The 24,852-nt window shown below is 40.6% G+C and overlaps 1 protein-coding gene across 7 annotated transcripts in view; it reads right to left on the bottom strand.

Annotated features, from left to right (window-relative positions):
- The window catches only part of sorcs1 (sortilin-related VPS10 domain containing receptor 1), a gene marked incomplete at its 3' end in the record, with an annotated part of 231,547 nt that overhangs the window by 6,927 nt on the left and 199,768 nt on the right, over positions 1-24,852 (bottom strand). For 2 of the 7 annotated variants that reach the window (XM_084342464.1, XM_084342463.1), the window contains 8 exons: positions 21,995-22,181; positions 21,207-21,340; positions 19,513-19,639; positions 16,490-16,602; positions 13,855-13,989; positions 10,691-10,790; positions 10,127-10,232; positions 9,364-9,521 (listed from right to left, as the gene is read on the bottom strand). In XM_084342464.1, coding sequence (XP_084198590.1) covers positions 9,364-9,521; positions 10,127-10,232; positions 10,691-10,790; positions 13,855-13,989; positions 16,490-16,602; positions 19,513-19,639; positions 21,207-21,340; positions 21,995-22,181 — 1,060 coding nt within the window. Of the gene's footprint in view, positions 1-9,189; positions 9,238-9,363; positions 9,522-10,122; positions 10,233-10,399; positions 10,500-10,690; positions 10,791-13,854; positions 13,990-16,489; positions 16,603-19,512; positions 19,640-21,206; positions 21,341-21,994; positions 22,182-24,852 lie in introns of those variants that run through there. The other 5 variants (XM_084342460.1, XM_084342459.1, XM_084342461.1 and 2 more) reach the window with 5 other exon arrangements.

Genomic DNA, 24,852 nt, shown 5'->3' with positions numbered 1-24,852 from the left:
ACAACGGCCATCACTCCTGCCACTCACTCCATCCTCACTGACTGCATCTTTGAATTAAAATCCTGGCTTCAAACCAACTTCCTCATATTCAACTGTGAACCAAAACCCAACGTCTGCTAAACGTCATAATGTTAACTTCCGCACAACGTGAAATTCTAACATCACTGACTGTGATATTTTGTTGGTTTTAAGTCGTAGTGTTAAGAAACCAAATAACAAAATCTTCCAAACATCTCATGACATCGTCATCTTGATGTAGAATACCGACATTAAGTCATGAGGTATGGGAACCAAAACCCAACGTCTGCTAAATGTCATAATGTTAAAATCCACACAACGTGAAAATCTAACATCATTAGATGTTGATATTTTGTTGGTTTTAAGTCGTGGTGTTAAGAAGAAGCGGCTGCAGCTCTGGAGTTAGAGCGGGTCATCCAGTAATCGGAAGGTCCCCCGGCTGCATGCCAAAGTATCCTTGAGCAAGATACTGAACCCCAAATTTCTCCTGATCAGCAGTTGGCAGTTGGCACCTTGCACAGCTTCTGCCATCAGAGTATGACTGTGCGTGTGAATGTGACAAGTGTTGTTAAGCGCTTTGAGCAGTCTGTAGACTATAGAAATGCAAGTCCATTTACCAAGAAACCAAAATCAAACATCACATGCCAAAGTCATATTGATATAGAATACAGACATTTAGTTGTGAGGTATGGGAACCAGAACCCAACGTCTGCTAAACGTCATAATGTTAATGTCCACACAACGTGAAATTATAATATCGTTAGACGTTGATATATTTTGTTGGTTTTAAGTCGTGGTGTTAAGAAAGCAAAATGAAACTTCTCCCAAAAGAGTGCTAACGTCGACTGTTGATCTGTGTGCTTAGAGTCAGTCATTGTCCTGTTGGAAGGTGAACCTTCAGCCGAGTCTGAGGTCCTGAGCGCTCTGGACCTTGGTGACCTCTCTTACCAAGGCCCTTCTCTCCCGATTGCTCAGTTTGGCCTGGCGGCCAGCTCTAGGAAGTATCCTGGTTGTTACAAACTTCTTCCATTTAAGAATTATGGAGGCCACCGTGCACTTGGGGACCTTCAATGTTGCAGAATTTGACAGAAGATCTGTCGATTAATTTTCAATGGATTGAGTTGAAATTGGTCCTGAACATCCAAGAGAGCCTTCATTTACAACATGTATCCATTTAAATAGTTGTTGCTGAATGGTTGCAATAATCACATTAATAACAGGAAGTCATTTTTTACCATAACAAAGGTTCTGTCATTTTCAAAAAATCATATCTCCACTAGTTTTCACTTTCTTTCAGCTACATTTGGATTGGAAGTATTAATGTAGTTCTGTCACATCAAGATGTTATTTGGTCCTGTGTAAAAAAAGAATACCACAGATCTTGGTAAATATAGCTTCAGAGCTGAAAAACACTTTTTTGGGTTACTTTGACTGTAGATTTTCCCAAGAAGGTTTATTCTAATATCCTTGAAACTTTAAGTATGTGAACATGTTGATCTTGATTGCACGCAAACATTAAAATATGTTATATTACTCCTTCATCATCATGATTTTTTGAACTTCGTTAATTTCTCCTACTTTTCACTCGCTGTAATATCACATTCAGTGGTTTTATTTCATCAGTAGATATTTGTACAGTGTTGATCTAAAGGTTTTCTATCTGTCTGATACTGTATGTACTAACCTGTTTTTCATTGGGTTCTGGAAATTTGCAAGATACAGTTTGAAATGGTTTGGTTTGTTGCATATATGTGAAGTCACCCTGTCCTACGTGGCTGGACAAAATATGAATCTTAGTTCCTCAGCTCAGTACACATATATCACAATTTCAAACTCTGAGCTAATTTCTGACATAAACAGCTCAGCCAAACTTAAAAAAAAAAAAAAAAAAAATCAACTTCTTTCTAAGTTGTCTTGCTAGCTTAAGCATTTGTCCTTATCATTACAATTACTCTCCGATTCTTGTGAGCCTCTACACATTCAAGAGCCCACCTCAGAAAAGCAGACCAGACCACCTTCTCATGGAGGCCTGTCCCACCAAACAGAACAAAGTAGAAAATCAGGATCACCTGGTGGTCAGCAATCTATGCAAGGCACCAGCTCCAGACAACAAACTCGGTCAACACAGGAGATCGTAAAACAAGGTCAAACTGATGTAGTTTTAAGTAATATCAGAATGGGTGAGAGTCACATAACAGGGCCCACATAAGGGCGCATGTCATTCACAGTGTTAATGGAAGAGATTCCTTTTTTATTTTCAGTGATCACTAGGGAGATGTAACAAAACCCCGTATTAATCAGGCCCCAGGGCTGAATTAAAGACTGTAGTATTTATAGGCTCTGACAATACTGGTTCTGCTCTCTGTAGTGGAGGAATTAAGAGAATATCGCTATCTTGGACCTTTTATCTAAACAACTCCGTTTCTAGTTTGCAGTAAAATTAAGACATTCGTCTGTGATGTTTTTTCGTAATTCCCAATCCAGAAGAGAGATCTCTCTCATGGGAGCGAGGGCCAGCTGTCTCTGCCTCTCTCTGCCTCTCACACACACACACACACACACACACACACACACACACACACACACACACACACACACAGTGGACAGCAGAGCAGAGAGGTGGACACAGTCCACCAGGTGAAGTAAAAGATAACATTTAACTCGAGTTGACAACAGCTAGGCTCGTTACTGTACGTTAAGTGCAATAAAACTTTGATTAAAAAGCCAGTAAGAGTACTTCATTAGGGATGTTAATGATTAATTGATTAATTAACAACATTTTAGCTATTTAGTCACCTCAGCATTGGCTGGATTTTGTTGCCAGTTGTTGAACAGTTACAGACAGAAGCGCCGTAAATTAAAATTGAACTCATTATTTTGTATTATTTTGTTCATCACTCAAGTAACTTTATGTTTACTTTATCATTTACTCTGATTTTACATCAAACGCAGATCATGTCAGTGGTTAAAACAGTTTGCTAATGGAAAAAAGATCCAGCATATTTCATATATTATTAATGATTAATCACTAATCAATTGTTAAGGCAGCCAACTATCGATTAAAGGAATTACTTAAAATTTGCATCCCAATACTTTATCAAAACCGATTTAGTGTAGAAAGCTGTATTTTCATCTGTTTTGCCTGCAGTTTCTCATCTACCACCAGTATTTTTTACACAACCAAGGTGAACTGGTTAGTCTAACAGCTAATTGTTACGAACAGGCTAAAACAAAAGCCGTCTGTATGTAGTCTAACTGTGTACCTTGGTTTGACACGCATCTTAAAATGTGGCATGTTCTTGTAAACTTCTCTGCTGGCTGAGACAAACCAGCTGATCTATTTTACTGACATTTTAGATTTGTTGTCAGTGACATATTATTGAGTTTATATTGTGACTCTGCTGTTGTAAACTGCTCTAAAAAACAATATTTAGTTATATTTAAAATATAAAAAATTCTAATCCTGAATTAATTCATTTTTGAAACAATATATTTAAAAAAAAAAGCAATTCTTTGGTAATAAAAAAAAGAGTATCGATAAAGAACCAAACCGACAAGGAGTAACTTTCTGAGGTGATAAGTAGTAAAGTAGTGGTTTTATTGAAAAAAATCTTAACGATACCTTTTCCTAGTAATTACATTACAGTTACTCTTCTGATAAAAAATAAATTAAAAAAATTGCATCATTAGTTTAAGCTCTGGCCGCTCGGTTCCCCATGTTAGTGGGTGGTTGTGCCTTGATATGTGATATTCTAGTTATGGTAATTATTTGTTTCACTGTATTACAATTTCAGAGAAAAGTGATTGAAATGCTTGTGGAAATGCGTGAGGCAGATGCAGAAAGGTCCAAAGATGCAAAGATTCCTGCACAGGCTTCATCAGTTGAGGCACTAAAAATCCTTGACCACCTTGAAATCCCTCAATTCGCTGGAGGAAAAACAGAAACTGGTAAGATCATATCTGTAGTCATATCAGCAAAATGTTTCTCTCATGTGCAGTGATTCAATTCCAGTGTGACACAGTCCACAGTGTTCTTGTTTTTTTGGTTTAACTGAAACATCATTCCTCTAATTTCCGATTAATGGCTTGTCCAGGGTGGGTCCAGAGTCCACTTGAAGAACAATGTGAAAAGTGTCACGGAGAAGTAAGTTTTATATCTGTCTGAATTAGATTTAACAGTTAGCATCGATAGAATGGGAATAGAGTAGAACTGATATTAAATAGGGGACTCAATGGTTGCCACCGGGCCAACTGGCAGCCTTCTTCAACTGACGGAGTAACTTAAGGGTGCAACGGTACACAGAAGTCACGGTTTGGTTCATGCCCTGTTAAGGAGTTGGGTCATACAGTTGGTATGAGGTTGGTACAGTGGGGAAAAAAATGCACAAGGATAAAAGTGTATATATAATTATTAAAAGTTTAGTAATGTCACAATACAAAAAGTTAAGGAATAACCAAAATGAATGTTTGCATTACATTTCCTGGCATTAACAGCCATGTGTGGTGATTTTATCACCCTGGCCGTGCACTCACACCAGCTTCATGAGCTATAAAAGCAGCTGGCAGTCATCCTGGTGCCGTGAGGCGCCTGCCACCATGGCAGCCAGGAGCGGCGCATTGCCAGCAACCAGAGTGAGAAGTTGAACTTGAGCTGAGCTGAACTTTAAACAAATTAGCAGCAGCCAACTGCAGATCGGGATTTGATTTTCTACCCCCTCTAAACGTATCCCTATGGACTGACGTTCCTAGAAAATATTTGTTCCACACCGATCATAGAGGAGAAAGTCATTGTTGCGGTCTCCAGTTTTTCCCGGCGCTGTATGACCCGTCCTTGTTTGTGTATCGTGGCCATAAATGTCAGAGATAGTGGGGATTTCTGGTAAGTGTGATCAGGCTGACTTAACTACAGTGTAGAAACAGTAAAATTAAATTCACACACTTGTAGCTGCTTAGCTTTTCACAGTGTGTAACAACTGTGCTGTGAGGAATACGAGAGGATGCAGTAGTAACGTAACATAAACAGCGGCCCGCAACCAGCGGAAACACTCGAATATGACGGTGTGTCAAACAGGGCCCTATGAAATCAGTTCCACATTTTTCCAGATACCATTTTATTTTTTGTCAAATTACGTGTTTTCCGTCTTTTAATTTTTCTGAATTCGCTTTTTTACGATTTAATCACTTTTTTTCCAGAAAGAATGCCTAATCATGTGGTGGATGAATTACATTTTGATAATTCAATATCGATTATTGATTGATTGATTAAATATTGAAATTCAATTTGATGCAACACATCATTGCACTTTTTTTTTTTTTTATCAATGTAAGTGTCATATACGGTTGTCTAATGTGCTTGCTCATATACTGTGTGATAAACATGGTGATAGACGGTGATACAGCAAAGACGTAGGAGGCTGCGTGACCTTGTTGTGTGTGTACCGGTATGCTGATGTGCTGCCTGAGCCTCTGTCACAGTTATTTAGAGAAAGAGTTATAAAACAAAGCATTCTCTCTTTTCGTGTGCTTCACATCTGAGTGTCACGCTCTGGCAGCGCTCCTCCTTATTCAAAGTGTTTGACCAGAAACGGTCAGAGCTTTTTCATTTTTTCCAACTGAATATCTGACTCTGTGCACACAGCCACGGAGTCTTTAAGGGACTTGCGTCTTGCATCTGCCAATGTGGTTGTACTGGTTGAAATAGCTGTGTTTATGAGCTGAAGCAGGAAAGGTTAACTATTGGTGATGTGCGGGTCATAATATTTTAATACACGCACCCACCCAGTCTGTTATGAGAGCCAGCCAGCCCCACCAAACCCCTTAAAATATACGCTAATCAACAACCCATACCCAGCCAGACACGCAAAAAACATGATTGCACTGGACTGATGATAGAGACAGAGGACCAGGCAGAGAGCAGCAGCTGTCCGTGGTGCAGATTCTGCTGCTGGGAGCAGGAGATCAAAACAGAGCTGTCTCTCTTTGCTCTTTTCCTCTTTGTCACCCGCTGTCAGAAGACGGAGGATCTAAGCTAAATAAAGTAAATTAAAAATTAAAAAAGAATGAAGTATTTATTCCAAATTTTGGTATTCATTGTTGAATAAAGCAGCAAAAAAGGTCGGAACAAAGCAAAGCATTCGTGACGTTGGGACGGTGAACTGTTACAAAATAGTAGTCGGACTACTCAGTGTTAAGTCTATTGTTTGGCTGCACTTTGCAAAAAAACAATAGAGCCCACAGTACCAGGATTCAATCTGTTACAATGTGCTTCCAGGACAAGACCAGCAGAACTGAAGGCACACTGACTGGATTATATTATTTTATTATAATTTAATATTTTACTATTTGACAAGAAGCTTTAACAAACTCATTATCATTGCTGGGGCCAGCATGGAGAGGAGAGGGTATGCACAACGGTGATCCCTCCACAAGGCAAGGACGTCCTCTTGACACTCGTCCACAGTAATAAAAAGTATGGAAACCACTTACTTAGCAGAAAAGTGAACCTTGTGACAATAAATCTGTGGTGTGTGTGTCTGTGTATGACTGAGAGACAGAGAGAGTGATGGAAAGAGGGAAAAGAAAGTGGAAAGTGAAATATTGCATATTACATTATGTTTTGGTAGGTTTTTTCTGTACTTTATTAATAACTAAGGCCAACTCTGAACATTGCTTTGTCAGCCATTGACCAGTTCCTGCACCTTTGATATTTTCTGGTAAAGCTGACCCAAACCCACCTGACTCACAGGTGCGTTCCCGGATCCCACAGGTTACGGGTCGACCCGCGCATCACTATTAAAGGATAACTACCGTTTTTTACAACCTGGACCTTATTTCTGGCAAAATATATGATCATTTACTCACCCAGATAACTTTGGTGTCATTCGGCGTCGTTCGGACGAAATTAGATCCAGTGTAGCGGCGATATATCCATATAATGGGAGAGACGGGGCAGCGACACACAGCCTCTATATAACGCATTATCTGCCACGAAACTAGTTAATTTCATCAATATTTTGTTATGAAATGCTAGCGCTATTCCCCTCTGAGTCCGGGCTCGTCCGTTATCAACATCCGGGGTCAAACTAGCAGTAGCAGCTACAGGTAAACAAGCCGCGCTGTCGCGGGTGCGCGCGCAGCTCAGAGACGACATCTTCCAGGTCAGAGGTAGTAGATCAGCCTACAGACCCCGGATGTTGACAATAGACGAGCCCGGACTCAGAGGCTAATCGCGCTAGCATTTCATAACAAAATATTGATGAAATGAACTAGTTTTGTGGCAGATAATGCGTTATATAGAGGCTGTGTGTCGCTGCCCCGTCTCTCCCATTATATGGATATATCGCCGCTACACTGGATCTGATTTTGTCCGAACGACGCCGAATGACACCAAAGTTATCTGGGTGAGTAAATGACCATATATTTTGCCAGAAATAAGGTCCAGGTTGTAAAAAACGGTAGTTATCCTTTAACTATGAAAATGAGGAGAAAATGACTCGCCTGGAATAATGCCAAACAATAGACTTAGTTCATCACTGAGGACCTGAGCTGTCACCCAGCGTGTGTTGGTATGGCAGCGTGCATCGATGTGCCCAAGCTTTTTGCCCCTTTTACCTCACCTGAGGTACCCCTCGCTGGTGGGCTGCTGAAGTTGGTCATACCCCTTTTTCACTGGTCAAAAATTCCTCTTAAACCCGCTAAGATCTGGCTTTTGTGTGCAATGGGAATGCGTAAACTCTGGAATTACACCCGGGTCAATTGACTCTGCAGTAGACACAGGTTTTTATCACCTCAGCTCGGCTCGGCTCGGCTCGGCTTTGATCCAAAAGTAAGATGTCCATTGTTGGAGGTTGATGTCAACCCAATGCTGGGTTTTGACGTCAACCCGGTTTTCATTTCTGAGCATTCCAGTGTCCGTCCAACGTTGGAGGTCGAGGTCAACCAAACGTTGGGTTTCAATGGATATCAGATTTTCATTTCCAAGTATAGTATAGTAGTATATAACGTCTGTCCAACATTAGAGTCCAACGTCTTTCTGACGTATAACTGAAGTCCGGTGCGAGCTGGGCCATGACCACATCATCCCTGTCCTTCATAACCTCCACTGGCTCCCCATCCCCAAGCGTATCCACCCCAAACTCCTTATCATCACCTCCAAAACCCTCCACAACCTGGCTCCCCCCTACCTGTCTGAGCTCCTCCACTCCCACCCACACTCTCAGGTGCGCAAGCCTCCATTGCCACTTCCACCCTCTGGAGCTCACTCCCAAAAAACATCAGAGACTCCCCCTCACTCTCCGCCTTCAAGGAATCCCTAAAAATACACCTCTTCAAAGCTGCCTACAACCACTAACAAACTCTGTTCCCATCCTCCGTCTCTGCTTTGTTCCCCTTCTCATGGACTATTTCATCTTTGTATCTTTGTTGTCTTTGTTTAGTTTTTCTTTGTTTTGTTGTTGTTCTTTGTTAAGCATCTTTGAGTATTCAGAAAAACGCTATATAAATCCAATGTATTATTATTATTAAATAACAGGTACAGACGTTAATCACTGACATGTCACATTGGTAGAGCCATAGAAATTGAGCAAGAAATTCTCTACTCCTGAAAAAAGAATTGCACAATGCTTTGGTTAACAACAGACATTATGTTAGGCCATCACAGTCAAAAGTCATAGCAGAATCTACAGATGGATGACAATTTACAGCAAAAATATGATTGAATGAGTGAAGACAATCGATATTTGTAAAAATTTCTCCACGTCCTCTGAACATAAATGAAGCCAAACTATCCTGTACTGGATTGCTTCCATCTTGTGCTGGTGACATCATTCACAGCAAGAGTTCCATACATCCGCCCGTCTCATTCATGTGCAGGGCTCAGCTGTCTTGACGTTTTACCCTTTTTTACAGCATCACATAACAAGTTTGTGAAAAGTGTTGTTAAAAGTGCTTCACTTTTGGATATACAGTCAATGGTTGAGTCGCAAAATGAAGGGTTTCCTTCATTGGAATTGAAGCTGTAAGCTTGGAAAGGAACAACACCATAGAAAGATTTTTCTGTCATTTGTCACCCATCTGGATTCATAGGTGGTTAATAGGGTGACACTAGGAGGAGAACAGTGTGTTATTGCACTACTGAGAAGCAGCTGGACTATTTTTTTTTTTTTATCATACATGTTTTTGTTTAGCTCTCGTTTACCCCTCGACTGGACCATTTCACCTCTGAGGAACAAACAAAAAGCACAGGATGAGTTTAATGAACAATGCACAATGGGAGGAAATAAGCAATGAGGAAAAGCAAATGAAAATGCAAGCCAAAGGTAAGAGTAAATAAGAGTCGATACTCACCGATGGGCCGTGAGTTAAACTCTGTGTCCAGAATCTCCAAAGAATGCACCAAGTCCCGCTGTGAGCTGGACGGGGCCTCTGTTGGATTAGCTGGACTCATCATTTCTTGTTCTTTTTCGTTCTGCATCTGCGCATAGACGTTGAGGCCTGGGATCTTCCTTGAGGAAAGATTTACAGTGAGGCAAACGGATAAAGACAAGAGCCTAAAGACAAAACCAGGGAATTGGGAGTGCATTATGTAAAACCATCTGCAGCCAGACAACTTCACTTGTTTTCTCAACTTCTTTTTAACTTTTGACTAAATGCTAATTTAAGAATCTAAAAGTAATACGGTCTGTAAAAGTGAAGTTTTATTCCGTCTCCGCTTGTCTGCACATCTTCACAATCGTTTGTGCCCTTTTCCCTCAAAACTGCACCTTGGTGGGGAGACATAATTTAACATTTCAGAAAGGTCAAATGCCTTCGTTCAAAGGGCTTAATATTGATAGCGGCTGATGGCTGACTGACATTTCTTTTGCAAAGAATGACCTGACAAAAGAATTTCCACAGGATCCCCACAGATGTGTGAGGGAAAAGCCAATTCTCCACCGAGGAGCACTGCAAGTGCCTGTGAAGACATATGACAGGCAGCTATCAACCTTCTCTGTAGCCTCACAGGCGGCTTTGTTTACGGAGCTGTCAGGACTCCGTGACACCTTTCAGCACCTCCCTATCATGCACGGCGAGATGACTATATAGACATGACATTTCATGAACACTTTACCTCTTGAATTTGTAGATGACAAACACAGCTAAACCCACAACCACTACCGATAGCAGCATTAGCATGGCAGAGCCACTGTGGTTTTCGCTTGTGTCCACTAGGGGCGCTGCAGAGACAAGGAGACAAGAGCCACAGAGTGTAAGCAGCGAACAACTCACACAAGCTGTATTTACAACCAGCTGAATCATGCACTGAGCACTTAACAGGATAATAGACACCTATGTTAATTATAGATGAATCATTTCAATATACAGTAGTATGGACTTCTCTTACTCTTTATCTTATAAGACCTTTTAGGACAGTAGCAGCATCCCCAATAGGAAGAGGCACACAAACTTGTAACGATGCTCACTCTCTGAATGTCTCTGTGTAGCTACATGGTGGGAGCCAATCAGACACAGGGGTGGGGTTATTAGATGAGAGGGGCAGCAAAAATAATAAAAGTATACCTGAGTGTCCTGTATGTAGGTGTCTACATGCTTTGTGTTCTGTCCCACTTACTACAGAAGTACAAAGGCCCTCCTGGGCAGCTCTAAACATATACAGGCAGCTGTGTTGGTTTACCTGCTGATAGGTGTGCTGCGTACACGGTGACTTGGACCCCTGGCCGCAGCGTGAACTGGACGAGGTTTTGATTTAAAGCGCCAAGCAAAACCTCCGAGAGCTGTCGGCACACAGAGGGAGACGTGATTTTAATAACAGATTTATTTTCGTAAAAAACAAAAAGTGTATACATCGAGAAAGGTCGTTGCCAAGATCATCAGACCTCAGCCTCATCCATCTCAGGTCCACACGTCGTTTATTAACACTGTTCTGACATTAAAGAGCAAATTTGTCTGTTGTCCTGATCAAACTTTCCACAGATTCATTCAATTTTTTATGTCGGACAGAAAAATAATTGGAATCCAAACATCACTTGCCCTTGACAACACTTCTGATGGTTTAATGGTTTAAACGTCTGCCTAGTCAGTCTGTGAACGATTGCCAAGGCAAAGAGGGTGGACGAAAAAAAACAGAGGCCCACCATGAAAAAAAAGACAATGTTAGCTTAAATCAAGGTAACAGAGGAGGCTAGGAAGCAGGGATGGGTCCATTAACTCTGCCCTTGTAAATATTACTAAATTGAACCTGTATATTTTAAATGCGCCAAAATGCGTTAGTGTTTTACCCTTTGCGATGTTAGCCAAATAAGCAAGTGAAATGTGAGTAATTTGTCCTCCCTGAAATTTGAGATGTGCCTCTCTCTCATGTTTTTTGGAATTGGGTCTTACTTACGCTATTTCCCAAAAGTTAAAGTGAGTGACATTAAACACTGTTAACACTATGCTAACAGGTGACATAAGGATGGAAAAGCACTCGTCATTAAGGTTGGATGCGCTTAATGTTACTATAGCCTCGACACAGGAGATTATCACATGTGCAGTTTGTAAAACAGATATATGTACCACAACAAGTAGTGAATGGAACACAACATGAGAGAAGTGAGTCTGGTCAAACAGGTGAACTGCACCATGTTTAATGGAGATTCCTTGTATCAAACAATGGGACATTTCAGCAAAACACACAGGTCAGAAGTTGATCTTGTGAGGCTGGTTATGTATAATGAATATATCTGGCACGGCTCACCTGTTTCACAAAACCAACTTTTCCTCATGTCATGTGTTCCATAGCACCATACACACTGACTTGGCATCACGGCTGGTGTGATCCCATTGCAAGATGGTCTCTTGTTTTTTTGTGAATTGATTTTCTTCAATTTAAAGGTTGGGAACCAGCGGGATACACAACTGAGTCAGATTAAAGCAGTTTTTTTTTTTTGGCCACTTGGGGACGGTAGAACAGACCATAACCACAACGCTGACGTTTATATTTTCATCTTTTAAAGTTGATATGACAAACAGCTGCCTATTTACGCATCCAACAGATGGAGCAGCATTAGCATTCGTTTGGTGTTGTGTTTCTGGCAGCGTGCCAGCTGCTGTCAGTCAAACACTGACACCGACCCGCCCCTCCATCTGGCAGAGACAAAAAGGAGCATTTCTGATGTTTCCCCAAGGACCTTGTTTTTCCTTTTAATAATGAAAACACTATGTAAAAGACTTGTTGACACCATTATTGAGTTCTTCAGTTTAAAAACGACAAAACATTTAAAAAGAAAAATCTTTTTGTGGCTAATACAGACCAATCTAACTTTAACTTAAGAAACATCTTAAAATAACATTAGTGTCAGACAGACGAAGGGAGAGGACATTACAAGCAAATAAGAGCTGAGCAAAGACCACAGAATTGAATTGACACAACTCTAATTCACTTTCAACACTGAACATTATTTGTGAGGGCCCACGACCCAAAGAAACCTCACTGCCTCACAACAACCCCATCTGAGTGTTCCTGTTTATGTAAGAGTCTTTGTCTATGGGACCGTTCCACTGTGATGCATAATGCATAGGCTGCAGCCTCACTTGATCTCTGCTTTCCAAACTGCCACGTTACCTTCTGCGCTGAGAACATCTAACTTTGATATAAATCAGGCAGATTACCTTTACCCCAAGGTAAACTATAGAAAGCCACATTCCAATCTCATTCGCTCTCAATCTGTTTGTCCACATGGATTCTTCGTTCACGCAATTCAATAGTCAAGGCTCTAATCCTTATACGCAATCTAAAATGATATTTCAATACCATGAAAACATTTTTATTTAATTCTATTTAATCCCCACTCATGAAACAAGCATATATGGAGCTGCAAACGGAGGACACAAAGCTAAACAAAATCCTCAATTCTCTCTGTGCAGATCCCATTTTTCCCTCTGCAGACGCTTCATTTATCTTATCTGACTCATTTGCCAAATTAATTGTGATATGAATGATGAGTAATTTCTGTAGTGCTTCATCCCTCCCTTTATATTTCCTAGCAGTTTAAATTTAGACTGTGCTGTGACTAATTTCTTTTTTTCCCACTGTATACCAGGGTCAGTAAATCTATTATACATTCTAATAGGCAGAGCACGCTCTACACTTTTAAGATGCCAACCTTGAATGAAGATTTATCGCTGACTTGTAGGGGAGAGGATCTTTTCCAGACGATCAAGGTGTGAGTGGGGATGGAAGAGGAAAAATTGATTTCCTTCCCAGTTTCCTCCTCGACTGATGCTCGTGGAATTCTTCCCACGGATCCAACGTTATTATCAGTCATTATCTATTACATGAGGCTCAAAGCTAATTCGGTCCATCTTGATACACCGGTGATTTAGTGAACTGATCAACCATGACAATTTCTTTGTCTGGCTTTTCAGGCTCTTTTGAGAATCCCCCACCCCCCACAGGATGTGACTTGAGGGAGTGTGAGAGTCATTCCCCCTGATAACTTGTTAATACTTGTCAGGCTTATTGATGAGTCTATTGCAGAGATTCCTCGGGCGTGTTCTAGAATTAGACTCATGGAAAGACCTGGACATGCTTCAGTGGATCTATACTGGCATCTGCTGGAGGAAGGAGGAACTTAAATTTGAAAAGGAGTTTTCAGCGAGCAATTACTGGCAAAGCTGCTGAGAGACGATGAACCATGACTCACATAAACAGACAAAAGGAAAGAATGTTTCAAACATTACCATGGGGTTATGGTAGAAATTAGAGTCAGGATAACAAGGTGAAATCTATCCACCTACACAAACACTGTCAAGATCTATAAAAAGGCATGATTCTGTCGCAGACCCAGACAGTCTTACCTGATCTAAGTGAACAGAGCTCTTGTCTGGTTTCCCCTCAGTTAACTGCTTGTCAGGGAGGAGGAAAAACTCTGCTGCAGTGGGTAAACCTGGGAGGACGGTGACCAGAAGCTGATCCTCTCTCACGCCCGTGGCCTGGTGGGGAACGAGAGGGAAAGAAGGAGAAAGGTTTTTAAAAAAAGAGGCCATGCGCTTCTGTGAAGGTGTATCCTCTATCAAACCTGCTCAAAATGTGCTTGTAGCACTAAGTATTGAAAACTGTCTATATCGTTTTATAATAACCACATATGTATAATAAATGGTAAATGTGTAGTTAATTAGTTAATAGTTACTTCGCTGTTAACTAACAATGAAATGTTTTATAAACCATGATATTGTAAGTATCTGTACTAATTATTGAAACAGATAGTTCCTTATTTAAACACTTTGCCAAATTTTGATTGGACCTTGAGTCAATATATATTAAGTACCTAAAAAAAGGGGGTTTGTAAAAAATTGGACTGGGTGACATGGCCTTAAAATAGTCTTGTGATATTTTAATATTGCGGCAATACTGTAGGGATGACTATTGGTACTTTGACAACATATAAACACAATGGGATTTTTGACTGATAATCACCAGTAATGTGGCTGTAATGACTAAGTCACACAAGAAGCTGACAAGAATGTCCGTACACCTGGGATTAATATTACAGCTAATGCCATGTTCCAGTCAAAGTCAGAGGCTGAGATTTCCTGCTGAAGTTTCCAACTGTCAACCTCCAAGTGTTCCAGGTCCTCAACACCATGTTACCAAAAAACCTGTCCACCAAAATGATGTCTGTTTGGCATGTGTGAGTATGAGTGAACCCTCAGCAGTTCAGTCTCCATGCATGTGTAAAATAACTAGAGGGAAAACGACACAAGATAACAGACGACATTATAGATTTTGTTTTATGCACTTTTATATTTGAAAACATATAACTACATATTCCATTCGCTCGCCAAATGCTAATACTGCTGTCAACACATACATCCTACTCCCTCCCCATGGGTGCTGCCACTGTTGTGGGACAACAGACAACTGTTCCCTCATGAAGTTGGAGTAGAGTAGGAGTTGAAGTTGAATAAAGTAGGAATTCCGACTTTAAGTGGCGTTTCATTGTACTTCTTCTTGTAGGAGCTCGGAAGTTTCAGAGTGCTGAGTTGGCAGGAACACGGCATAACTGGCCAAAATAATATCTTGGACTCATGTTGATGTGTATTTTCAAATACGTTTAAGTATTTCAAAAAGATCTAACTTTAAAAAAACATATTATCAAACAATAATTTGGTGGCCACCATGCATTAACTCTGAGGGCCCACTAGGGGTCGTGGGCCCCCTAAGGGTCGTAGACCCCCCTATTAAAGACCCTGGCTTTACACAGTAAAATATCTCTTGTCTACCACCCAAAATCCAGATAAGAGAAGCAATGACTTGATCAAAATGTTGGTATTCTCATTAGGTTGCCTCTGATTAAAATCAAAGGAAGAGCCTCACCCCTCTGGTTCCATACACACTGCCCTATTTTATTGGAATAGGTTGTTGAGGCTGTATGCAGCCTGAAAGGAAGACTAAAGGCACTGCTCAATGCCTTAAAGAGTTTTTTTCTATAAGAGATCCTAAAACTGATTGTCAGTTGGAGATAAAGTGTAAAGGGACAGCGTTCTTTATAGCAATGATGAAAAACTATGTCAAATGTGTGAGGTCTCTATTAGGGAAATGAAGGATGATTATTATTATTATCCATGCACTAACACAAAATTTAAACCATACCTTCTCTATTCAGATGCTTTATTGGGAGCACCATGTAGATACATTTTGATGCGTATATGGCTCCATTCTACTTCAGTAATTTACTGAATGTCTTTATTCCTGCAGGAGCCTCTGTTGTCGTTCCAGCTCTTGCGAATGTGAATTTTTTAAGCTATCGTGTCTTATTTCCATCTCAAAGTTTTTTTCGTTTTCTTTTCCTTTACTGCCTTCCAGGCTGGGGTTGTCATGAAGAAATGATGTCAGTAACAGATAACAAAACAGACATGTTCACTGAAGACTGAAGAGCCGGGTATATTTTTGGCATCAATTTTGATTTTGCAGGATCAAAAAGTGTGAAAATATGATGCAAGACCCAGATTGCTTTTTCCTGAGAATCATGGAAGTATTGACGTTCTGAGGGTGTTGTAAAAAATCAGGAAGTTAATGAGCCAAAACCTGCACCTGACAATGTCGTGTGTGGGTTTGAATCATGTCTTACACTTGACAGGGCGCAAAGCACTCGAGTTCCGGCATCCCTTCAGGTCAGTGCAGCACACACATTACGCACATGCTGACATTTATTCTTCTGTATGCTCCATCCATAACCTTCTTACTGCATGGCCCTGAACTTGCAGTGTGTGTGTGCAAGCCGCTGCAATCAGCGTGCTCTTGAACTGCATTTTTACCCCTCTCCTCCATCTTGCCTTGTCATTTATCATCATAAGAGTCAGATTCATGTCTCAAAGCCTCGGGGAGGTCACGATGCACTTACAGACCGTCAGAGGTCCAGTCGGGCGAGCACAGTATTTACCAGAGTAAACCATCGGTTTCCATGAAAGGACCTGAGAGAGAGAGCTTCACCTGGATCAGAGAGCTCCTGATGACTCGGCTCACATCCAGCCTCCATTCGGCAACATCGGGGTTGTGGTCGTCCAGGTTGGATGAAAAGGCAAGCAGATGAGATCGGAAATATTCTGCAGGGAGGAAAATAAATGCATGTGAGATTTTTTTTACTTTTGATTTGTCATTTAATGTAGTTTATTTATGTTTATTTTGGGGCTGTCAAGCGGTTCAAAAATAATCTAATCTAATAATCTAGAAAATTCCTTGCTGCAAAAACTGCACAAAATGGTGCTCTGTCAACACTCCCATCAAGCATTTTTAAGCCTAAACTGTCGCTAAAATGAATTGGACTATAGTAGAATCCTGGGCTTTTGTAATCCTCAGGGTTAGGGTTAGGGACTTTTCAATTCAGAATGCTCAGCAGCGTTTAGTTATCTGCCTCCATCATGTTTACAAAGCTGTTGCGGAACGTGTTCAGTGATGTAAGGTCAAGGGGCGTCATAGAGCGTGATTGCTCTGTGTTATTTCATTTAACAAGTTATTTTTTTCTGTAATCAATTAATCGAAATTAACGTGTTATTTTGACAGCCCTGGTTTACTTCAATTTGTGTCTTATTTTCATATTTAAACACTAGTTCATTTTAAATCTCATCAAAGTAATGGCAGTGCAATGGGAACACAGCTACGTTACAAAAAACACAAGAGGTCAGTCATTCAGACAGGTTGTAAACAAACCAAGAGTACAACTGAATCATTTAAACCACTTTACCAGACAGTAAAACCAAAAGTGAGCTCATCTGAGATGTTGGTAATAGTAAATAAAGAGGTTACATATGCTTGATGTCCAATATGTGATATGGTGATACAATAGGCAATATTATGTAACGGGGTTGCTGTGGCACAGTGTCCCATCATGACTGACTTGATGAATGCTACTAACAGCAGTAACACTGAGGTTTATAATAACATTGACACAGAAACTGTATTTAATTTTGGAACAGTCACGTCTGTTTAAAACCAGCCTGCTTAATAAATTAAATTGATGCCTCTATCGATTCAGTGCATCTCTAAATAATAGCAATAAAAAAACAAAATAAATAAAGATGGGACAGGTGGTTATTCAGCTGCTTTTACAAGATGTCTGGAGGAACCGCAGATCTTAAGCCCAAAAGGAGTGAGTTTCAAAGTTTAGGAGGAACAACTTCAAAAGCACAGACTCTTTAGCTTCAAGCCTGCAGTGAGGAACAACCAACAAACCCTGATCAGAGCACCTTAGAGACCTGTTGGTGACATCGATTTACACTAAATCTCTAATGGAGGAAGGTGCGTCACTATGCAGAGCTCTAATAGTTGTGGATAATTGTAATACTTTATTGGACAGGATTCTGTGTGTATAGTGTACAGTCAGCTATTATAGATGAAGAAATCCATCTGTAATTTGTGATGGGTGTTTTTAAGTCTGGGGGTTTAATTTTACTATTTACCTTTTATTTTAAAGCAATTTGGGAAACCTGGTGGATAGTTGAAAACCTGTCTGATTATCTGACTAACTGTATTTACAGCTGTCATTGTGTTCCCAGATCTCAGCAATTAGAAGATGCCACTTCCTTTTACTTCCTTTTTATCATTTACTAATAATACATAATCATGAGGCATTCATAAGAAATCTTAACCGTATAACAAACTTTTCTAAATAAGAGAAACATACACCAACGCTGTGATAATGACAAGGCACAAAGCTACCATAACCTTAGCTCAAACACGACTGTGGCTTTTGGGTTTGGTTTTTCATTTATTGGTTAGGAAGCAATTCCACAACAGCTGGCAGACCTGGCAACTACCTGATTCATTAAACGGAGTCGATGTAACAATTTGTGACAATTAACACACATCATTGGCCATATGTGAGTGGACTGACCTTCCCCATCTCTTGGTTGCCTATACAAGCCTTTGGACGATTAGTTTAGGTAGTTTAATGCTGCTGGAATGTGTCTTTGAGTCGAATTTTCCGTGACAGTCCATAGGATGCGACTTTATGCAAGTTCTCGAGTGCCTCATCTCAGTGCCTCTCTCTGCTCCACTAACAAGACAGCAATATCATCCGATCTACTTTACACTTGAGAGGTTGCTGAGGAAGTGCAGTGTCATCTAGACACGGCTCTAGATGGTAAAATGGCAACGTGAATATTTTCTACGCATTTTGTCTGAATGCACCATAACAATGGATCTGTAAACCCCTCACATTACCAGATAATCTGTGCTGACCATTGGTACCAGTAATACGATTGGACCGCAAACACTGGAATTTGCCTCAGTATCTTATAACACATAATAATGTTAGCAGAAAACTACCTCTGCTAATTAAGCCCATGCTCTACTTTATAACCACAGTAGTTATGTCAACACAAGCAAACTAATATGCCTGTTTTGAATTTGATAGCTTTGCTTACTGTATGCAGTTCACTTAAACAACATCACAGACATTTACTAAAGTGTAAATATATGAGATGAATCACTGGGACGAAGAAAACAGCATCGGAACACACACCTAACTCTGATTACACTTTACATTTAGGCAGTGCTGATCAAATATGAATCAAGATTTTGTTACACACAGCCTCACTATACTGCATCTGTCCCTTAAAATGTTTTTGGATCATATTTTAGTTTACTGTAAAAACAGAAAGATTATTACCAGCCAGTCGCTTTGGCTGCTTTGTAACTCTCCGGGGTGGATAGTTCAGGGGCAGATTATTGAAGTGTGGGCCCCAGGCAACGGTTTATTCAAGGTGGAGCATTAATTCTAATGTAATGCTGAACAGTTTAATGAATAATAATTCCTCATATGTATCATTTTTGAACATAATGTTTTGAACGGGCACTGCATAGTTTAAAAAAAAAAAAAATGCTGTTATGATAAAAAGACAACAAGAAAATAAGACCCAAGTTGTAATAAAAGGAAATATCTAAATAATCATTATACAGTAGACTATTGTGAGACATGTTTTCTGTGTGTTTACAGAGTCACAGAGATGGCTCACCATGGACAGCGATGGTTTTTCTGTCCTGCAGAATGGAATTCCCTACAGACACCTGCACAGTGACTGTACTGATGCCTTCCCGGGAGAATGTGCATGACACACTTCCCTCTAGGGTGATTACTGGCTGCTGGGGGGGAGAGAGAGAGAGAGAGAGAAAGAGAGAGAGAGAGAGACATAGCGGAGGTAGGGGGAGATGAGGAGAGTCAAAGTCTGGGGGCTCCGGTGAGAGACCCTTATCAACGCTGGTTTCACACTGCTGTTATTTACACTATAGAGGTGTCAGCCTGCTAGCGCACTGACAAAACACACACACTCACACACATACGACCACACTGTGAGAGCCGCAACAATCTGTGCTGTGCCTCGTACAGTGTCGGGGTCCACAGAGAGTTCCCTGTGTGACACCAGCAGCCCCTGCCTGTCATCACTCACGTCTCCATTTGTTCTTCAGATAGCTATAAGATGCTAATCCTGCCGCGCTTTGATACAAACTGACATAACTGGCTGTCCTTGTGGAAGGTGCTGAACAAACACATTTACATAGCTACAATTATGAAGACAGATAATGAGAGGGGAGCTTTGCTACAGCCCGCAGACACAAGTACACATTTAAAGGGTTAGTTCACACAAATTACAAAAATACTGTATATTTAAACAGGGTCATTGGTAACAGGTGAGAGTGGTTCACCACATGATTGTACACTAAAAAAATAATTATTTTTCAATTGCGTACATGCTTATTATCCATCTAATTCTATTACATAAGTTAAAAATAAAGGGTCACATCTAATGCCTTTTTTCCCATCGGGTCTCATATCTTTGAGGTATGTTTGGTTGGTGTGTCAGAGGTGTTATACAATCAGCAGTCTCACATAGCCGGATATATCACCGCTGTGCTGCATCGGTGCTGGAGGATAGCCCATCAGCAGGACTGGCATTAAGCCCACCGCATAGGTGTTCAGTGCACCTATGCTTTTCCGTTAAGTAAACCTTTTGCTACACTTTGTCAGGGCTGGCCCAGGCAAAGCATGAGGGAAGCAGCCACACATACAATACACGTACACATACAATTAATTAAGTAATGCAATTATGTCTTCAATTGGTTAATTGATTACATTTTCTAAATATCCACTGCTTCTGAGTAGCTGCGACGGTTTTTCTGGAGGGACTTTGCTGACTTGTTTTTTCTTTTGTTTGCCCTTAAAATATAATTATTCTGTGCTTTAATTCTGCACAAAAAAAATCTCGCTTTCCTGCATTATATTAGGGAGAAGAAGTTTCCAAGGCAGAGATCTCAAAATCTGTGTGCAAAAAACTCAAACTATCTGCATGGCTTGACGCTGCCAGGGCTTAGTAGAAAAATGTGTCTTTTCTGACCCTTCAACTGTGGGATTGATCAGCTCTGCAAAGCAGTTTTAGACCTTAGTTGAAGGAGTTAAGAGTAAAAATAAAGGATGGATACACTTCACTGACTATTAGTGATTAAGCTGCTTTGAGTTCTAAAACATCAGCATGCTCCGTAATTTATATCGAACCTGATTAACGAGGCCGCAGTTTTTGCAAGCTGGATGCACAGAAATAGCTTAACAAAATAATGATTCTCACATTTTGGAGCAGAAGAGTCAGCATCCTACTTAATTGCAATTGGGCAAAGTAAAAGCTCAGAGAGAAGCAAAGTCTTGAGTGCACAGTACCTCGGTGTTATTTCCAATCCACCATATGTAGGTGACCGTTCCCACTTGGCTGGGCCACAGAACAGCAGTCAGGTTCACTTCCTTATTCCTCACTGCCACAAAGGGAGCTGAGAGATGGATATACTCCAGCTGACCTACTCAGGCACACATATACATCACATGGTGAACTCAATGCACTGCGCCGCAATGTGCAAAAAGGGGAAGAAACAACAGCTTTATCGTTTCAAATGGAGAAAAAAAGAGTGGCTTTAAAGGTGTGGGTGAGTTTGTTCAGAATTATCTCCTGCGCTGGGACCGTTGGATGCCATCTGTGTGTTATTTTTCATCCGTGGCACTCCTGAGCCTGTGGTGGCTCTATTTGTTTGGCTGGCACATAGAATTGACAGATTGGCAGGGGCAACGTCGCTCCCTGATCAATAAGTCAGCTCTGTTACATCTGTCACCCCCTGAATACACCAGGGGTGGTCAGACCCATTACATATGAGGCTGCAGAGGCTTCCATGGGCTGAGCGTCTGTGAAGCATAAGCTGCCTTGAGTATAAATGTAGTGGGATTTGTTCCATCTCGCTTGTTTGTTTGGTTATGGGAGGGGAGCGTGTTCTGTGAAGAAATAAAGCACAGAACGTGCTGTATAGTGTGTGTAAGCTGACAGGCCCAATTCAGCAGAATGTGATAAAAAGTGCGAAGCAGAAAGAGCCGAAAGTGTGAGTACAAGAATCTGACAAAATCCTATCTAAATAAATACACCTGCACGTTTGCATCTCAAAAAAAACTCCTCAGTGGCTCACATGTCACATGCAGGTAGAGCATGGTAGTCTCTGAGCCGAGGCCGTTCTCCCCGGTGGCGGTCACCCGGTAGATCCCCACGGCTTTGTAGATGTGTTTGATCCCGTCCTCAATGGAGCTCACGTTGGAGTAGGTCACAGCGTGGCCGTCTCCGAAGTCCAGCGTGATGCTCGTCCTCGCCCCGTCGCCCTGCATAAAACAAACATTTTCAGGGAATCTGCAGGTCCCTTAATCACCTACACATTCACTCTGGTTTCAACTAACTCGTTGTATTGCACTTCACTAAAACAGAAGACTTCTGGGAAAAAGGTGTGTAATGGTCATTCATGCTATAAAAAGTTATCTTCTCATCACTGCGTTTGGTACCTTAGATAGACAGATGCACCAAAGGGTGTATGTAGCCCTAAATCTTGAATTCTTGTTGCTATAATTTACTGTATTTTATGTAGAACATTAATAGGAGCAGAACTGCTGGTCCCCTAAGAGCCATAGTTAGTGTTACTAGATTGGAATGGCTGAAATTCAAGCCAAGGGAGTGAAACACATGAGTAAAAACTCAGCACATGAAGAATTACTATTCATTAAGTCAACTGTCCTTCATGAAGAAAAAGACACACAACGACTGTGTTTTATGCACCTGTGTGTAAATTCCCTTTCATATTTATTTATTTATTTTTTCATTTAATCAATCCGGTGCCTATCACACCTGTTCATGTAAGATTACTCCTCTTCATGGCTGCCTGCACTGCTTTACATGACAAGAAAACTAGAAATGATAATGGCTGGAACTTTTTTCATTAGGATGTCACAATAGGCTGACCTTTTGGATATAAAATGTCATACCTTCATCATTTTATCCTGTTAGACATTTGTGTAATTTTGTCCTAATTATTATATGAATTGTTGGGTAATACAAAATTACCTTTGACCACCAAATTCAGTTCATCCTTGAGTCCGTATGTACTAATGCCTCCGGCCCCCGGTTGTTGCTGCCGCAGAGGCATAGAAAAGTACAACAGCCATAACTCATGTAGGCTATAGATTTACATTTTAAGAGGCTACACCGGAGTCCCTGCTGATGCCAGTGGAGAGCCGCAACAGTGCCTTCTGTGGGCAACACCAAAAGAATGTTTCACATGCTTACTAAGGCTGTAACTAATCAAGACCTGGGTTTAGTGTCATTTTCATGACAAAAAAGACAACATTCAGGATTCGGGACAATTGACCATAATTCGGGACAGTCCTTAATTTTTCAGGATGTCTAATCACCCTAGCCCTAGAAAATTGAGTCGCACCCACTTTTTGTATATTAATTTGTGAATAACTGTTCTTAGTAATACTAGGTAGTTTCAAACGAGTGATTTACTAAATTGTAAAAAACATCGAGAAATATCAAAGCTTATTAAAACTTTTGTCATGTAAAAGTTGATGACTAGGACATGTGTAGCTCCATTCCATCAAAAGCAATTAACGATGTAAACAGGACGTCAGTGTAACATCACAAATTAGCAAGGGGATATTTTTATGATGTTTGATTTATTTATGTCTGTACTTTCATTTACATGATTTTACCAGTACTGTTGATTTTTTTTTAAAAAAGTGCTGTAAAAATATAGATGTTAAAGAATGTCAGGGTGCAGCTTCTTTCAGTAGCTCCAACTGAAGGTCTAGAGAGGTAAGCACGGATGTATTATTTCAACTGGACAAAGTTCCATTCACTGCTCACCCAGTGCAAAAACAAAAAAGGTTCATCCATCTTCCATGTTGTGCAGCATGTTGTACATGCACAGCCCATTACTTTACACCATGATGTCACACACTTCTAAGCTCTCTGCAGGTTTCACAAATATAATGGATGGAGCACTCAGAATTCAAAGAGTTCTGATATGCAGTTTTTAAAGTTCCAGGTTTTAATGACGCATCTTTTATAATGGTGCTCTGTGGGGAAATGCTTTTTGGGCCACAGGGTATTTTTTCACTACAATACTGCAAGTAGCTCCGGTCACAAATTGGCAGCAAGGCTGAGTGGCAGCTCCGAGCTCACTTAATCCATTCACGGCTCTATGGCAGTGTGGCTGTGTCACTATGTCAAAGAACCTTTGGTTGAGAAGAGCAGCAAAGGCTATTAAGGCTGTTAGTGAAGGCTTTAGAGTGTAAACTGTGTCCTAAATCTTCGTATTTGATACTGACACAAAACACTGTGTATGTTTTAGTTTAGCATACAGATCTAGTCAGTAACAGTATGATGATATGACATGATCGGAGCTGAGCATAGTTCTTAGTCCCCATAGAAACGATCCAGCCAGGGAGACATTTTCAAGTGGCAAGCAGGAGACACAGCTGCCAGCATCAGCCAACCACAATTCCTACTCCATTTTTTTAAAAATTTGACTGTGAAGCCTGGTTGTCACTTAACAGGAGAGCAAACCAAGAATGTGACAAGTGTTTCTAGTGTCACTTCTGCTTTGATACTGTGTGTCTGCTTTCTAAAAGTACTAACTTACATAATGTAAAGTTGAGTTATGTAGAAAATATCTCAGACTTTAAAGCATGATGTACATTTTTTACCTTAAAATAACGGCTTCAAAATCATGTTGATGGTACAGTGTCATGTAATGGTATGAATGGTGTCTCTGTCACAGCCACTCTGCTCCCCATCCCTTGTTTCTGCACTATGTAACTTCAGTGAGAGGGTAGATTCACAGCATTACATACATGTTTACTTCAAGATACAAGTTTTCAAGACATAACATTATTATGATGTAATGAGTTTTGCTGTAGTTAGCACCAACATTAGCTGTGACAAATGGTTACAGACCTGGGCTATGCCACAGTGCTGTTGCACTCATAAACTGTGGGG

The sequence above is a fragment of the Pagrus pagrus genome (assembly GCF_965226575.1).
Source record: "Pagrus pagrus genome assembly, chromosome: 2".
NCBI lineage: Eukaryota > Metazoa > Chordata > Actinopteri > Spariformes > Sparidae > Pagrus > Pagrus pagrus.
The sequence above is the reverse complement of the archived record's forward strand: the minus strand, read 5'-3'. Positions and strand labels throughout refer to the sequence as shown.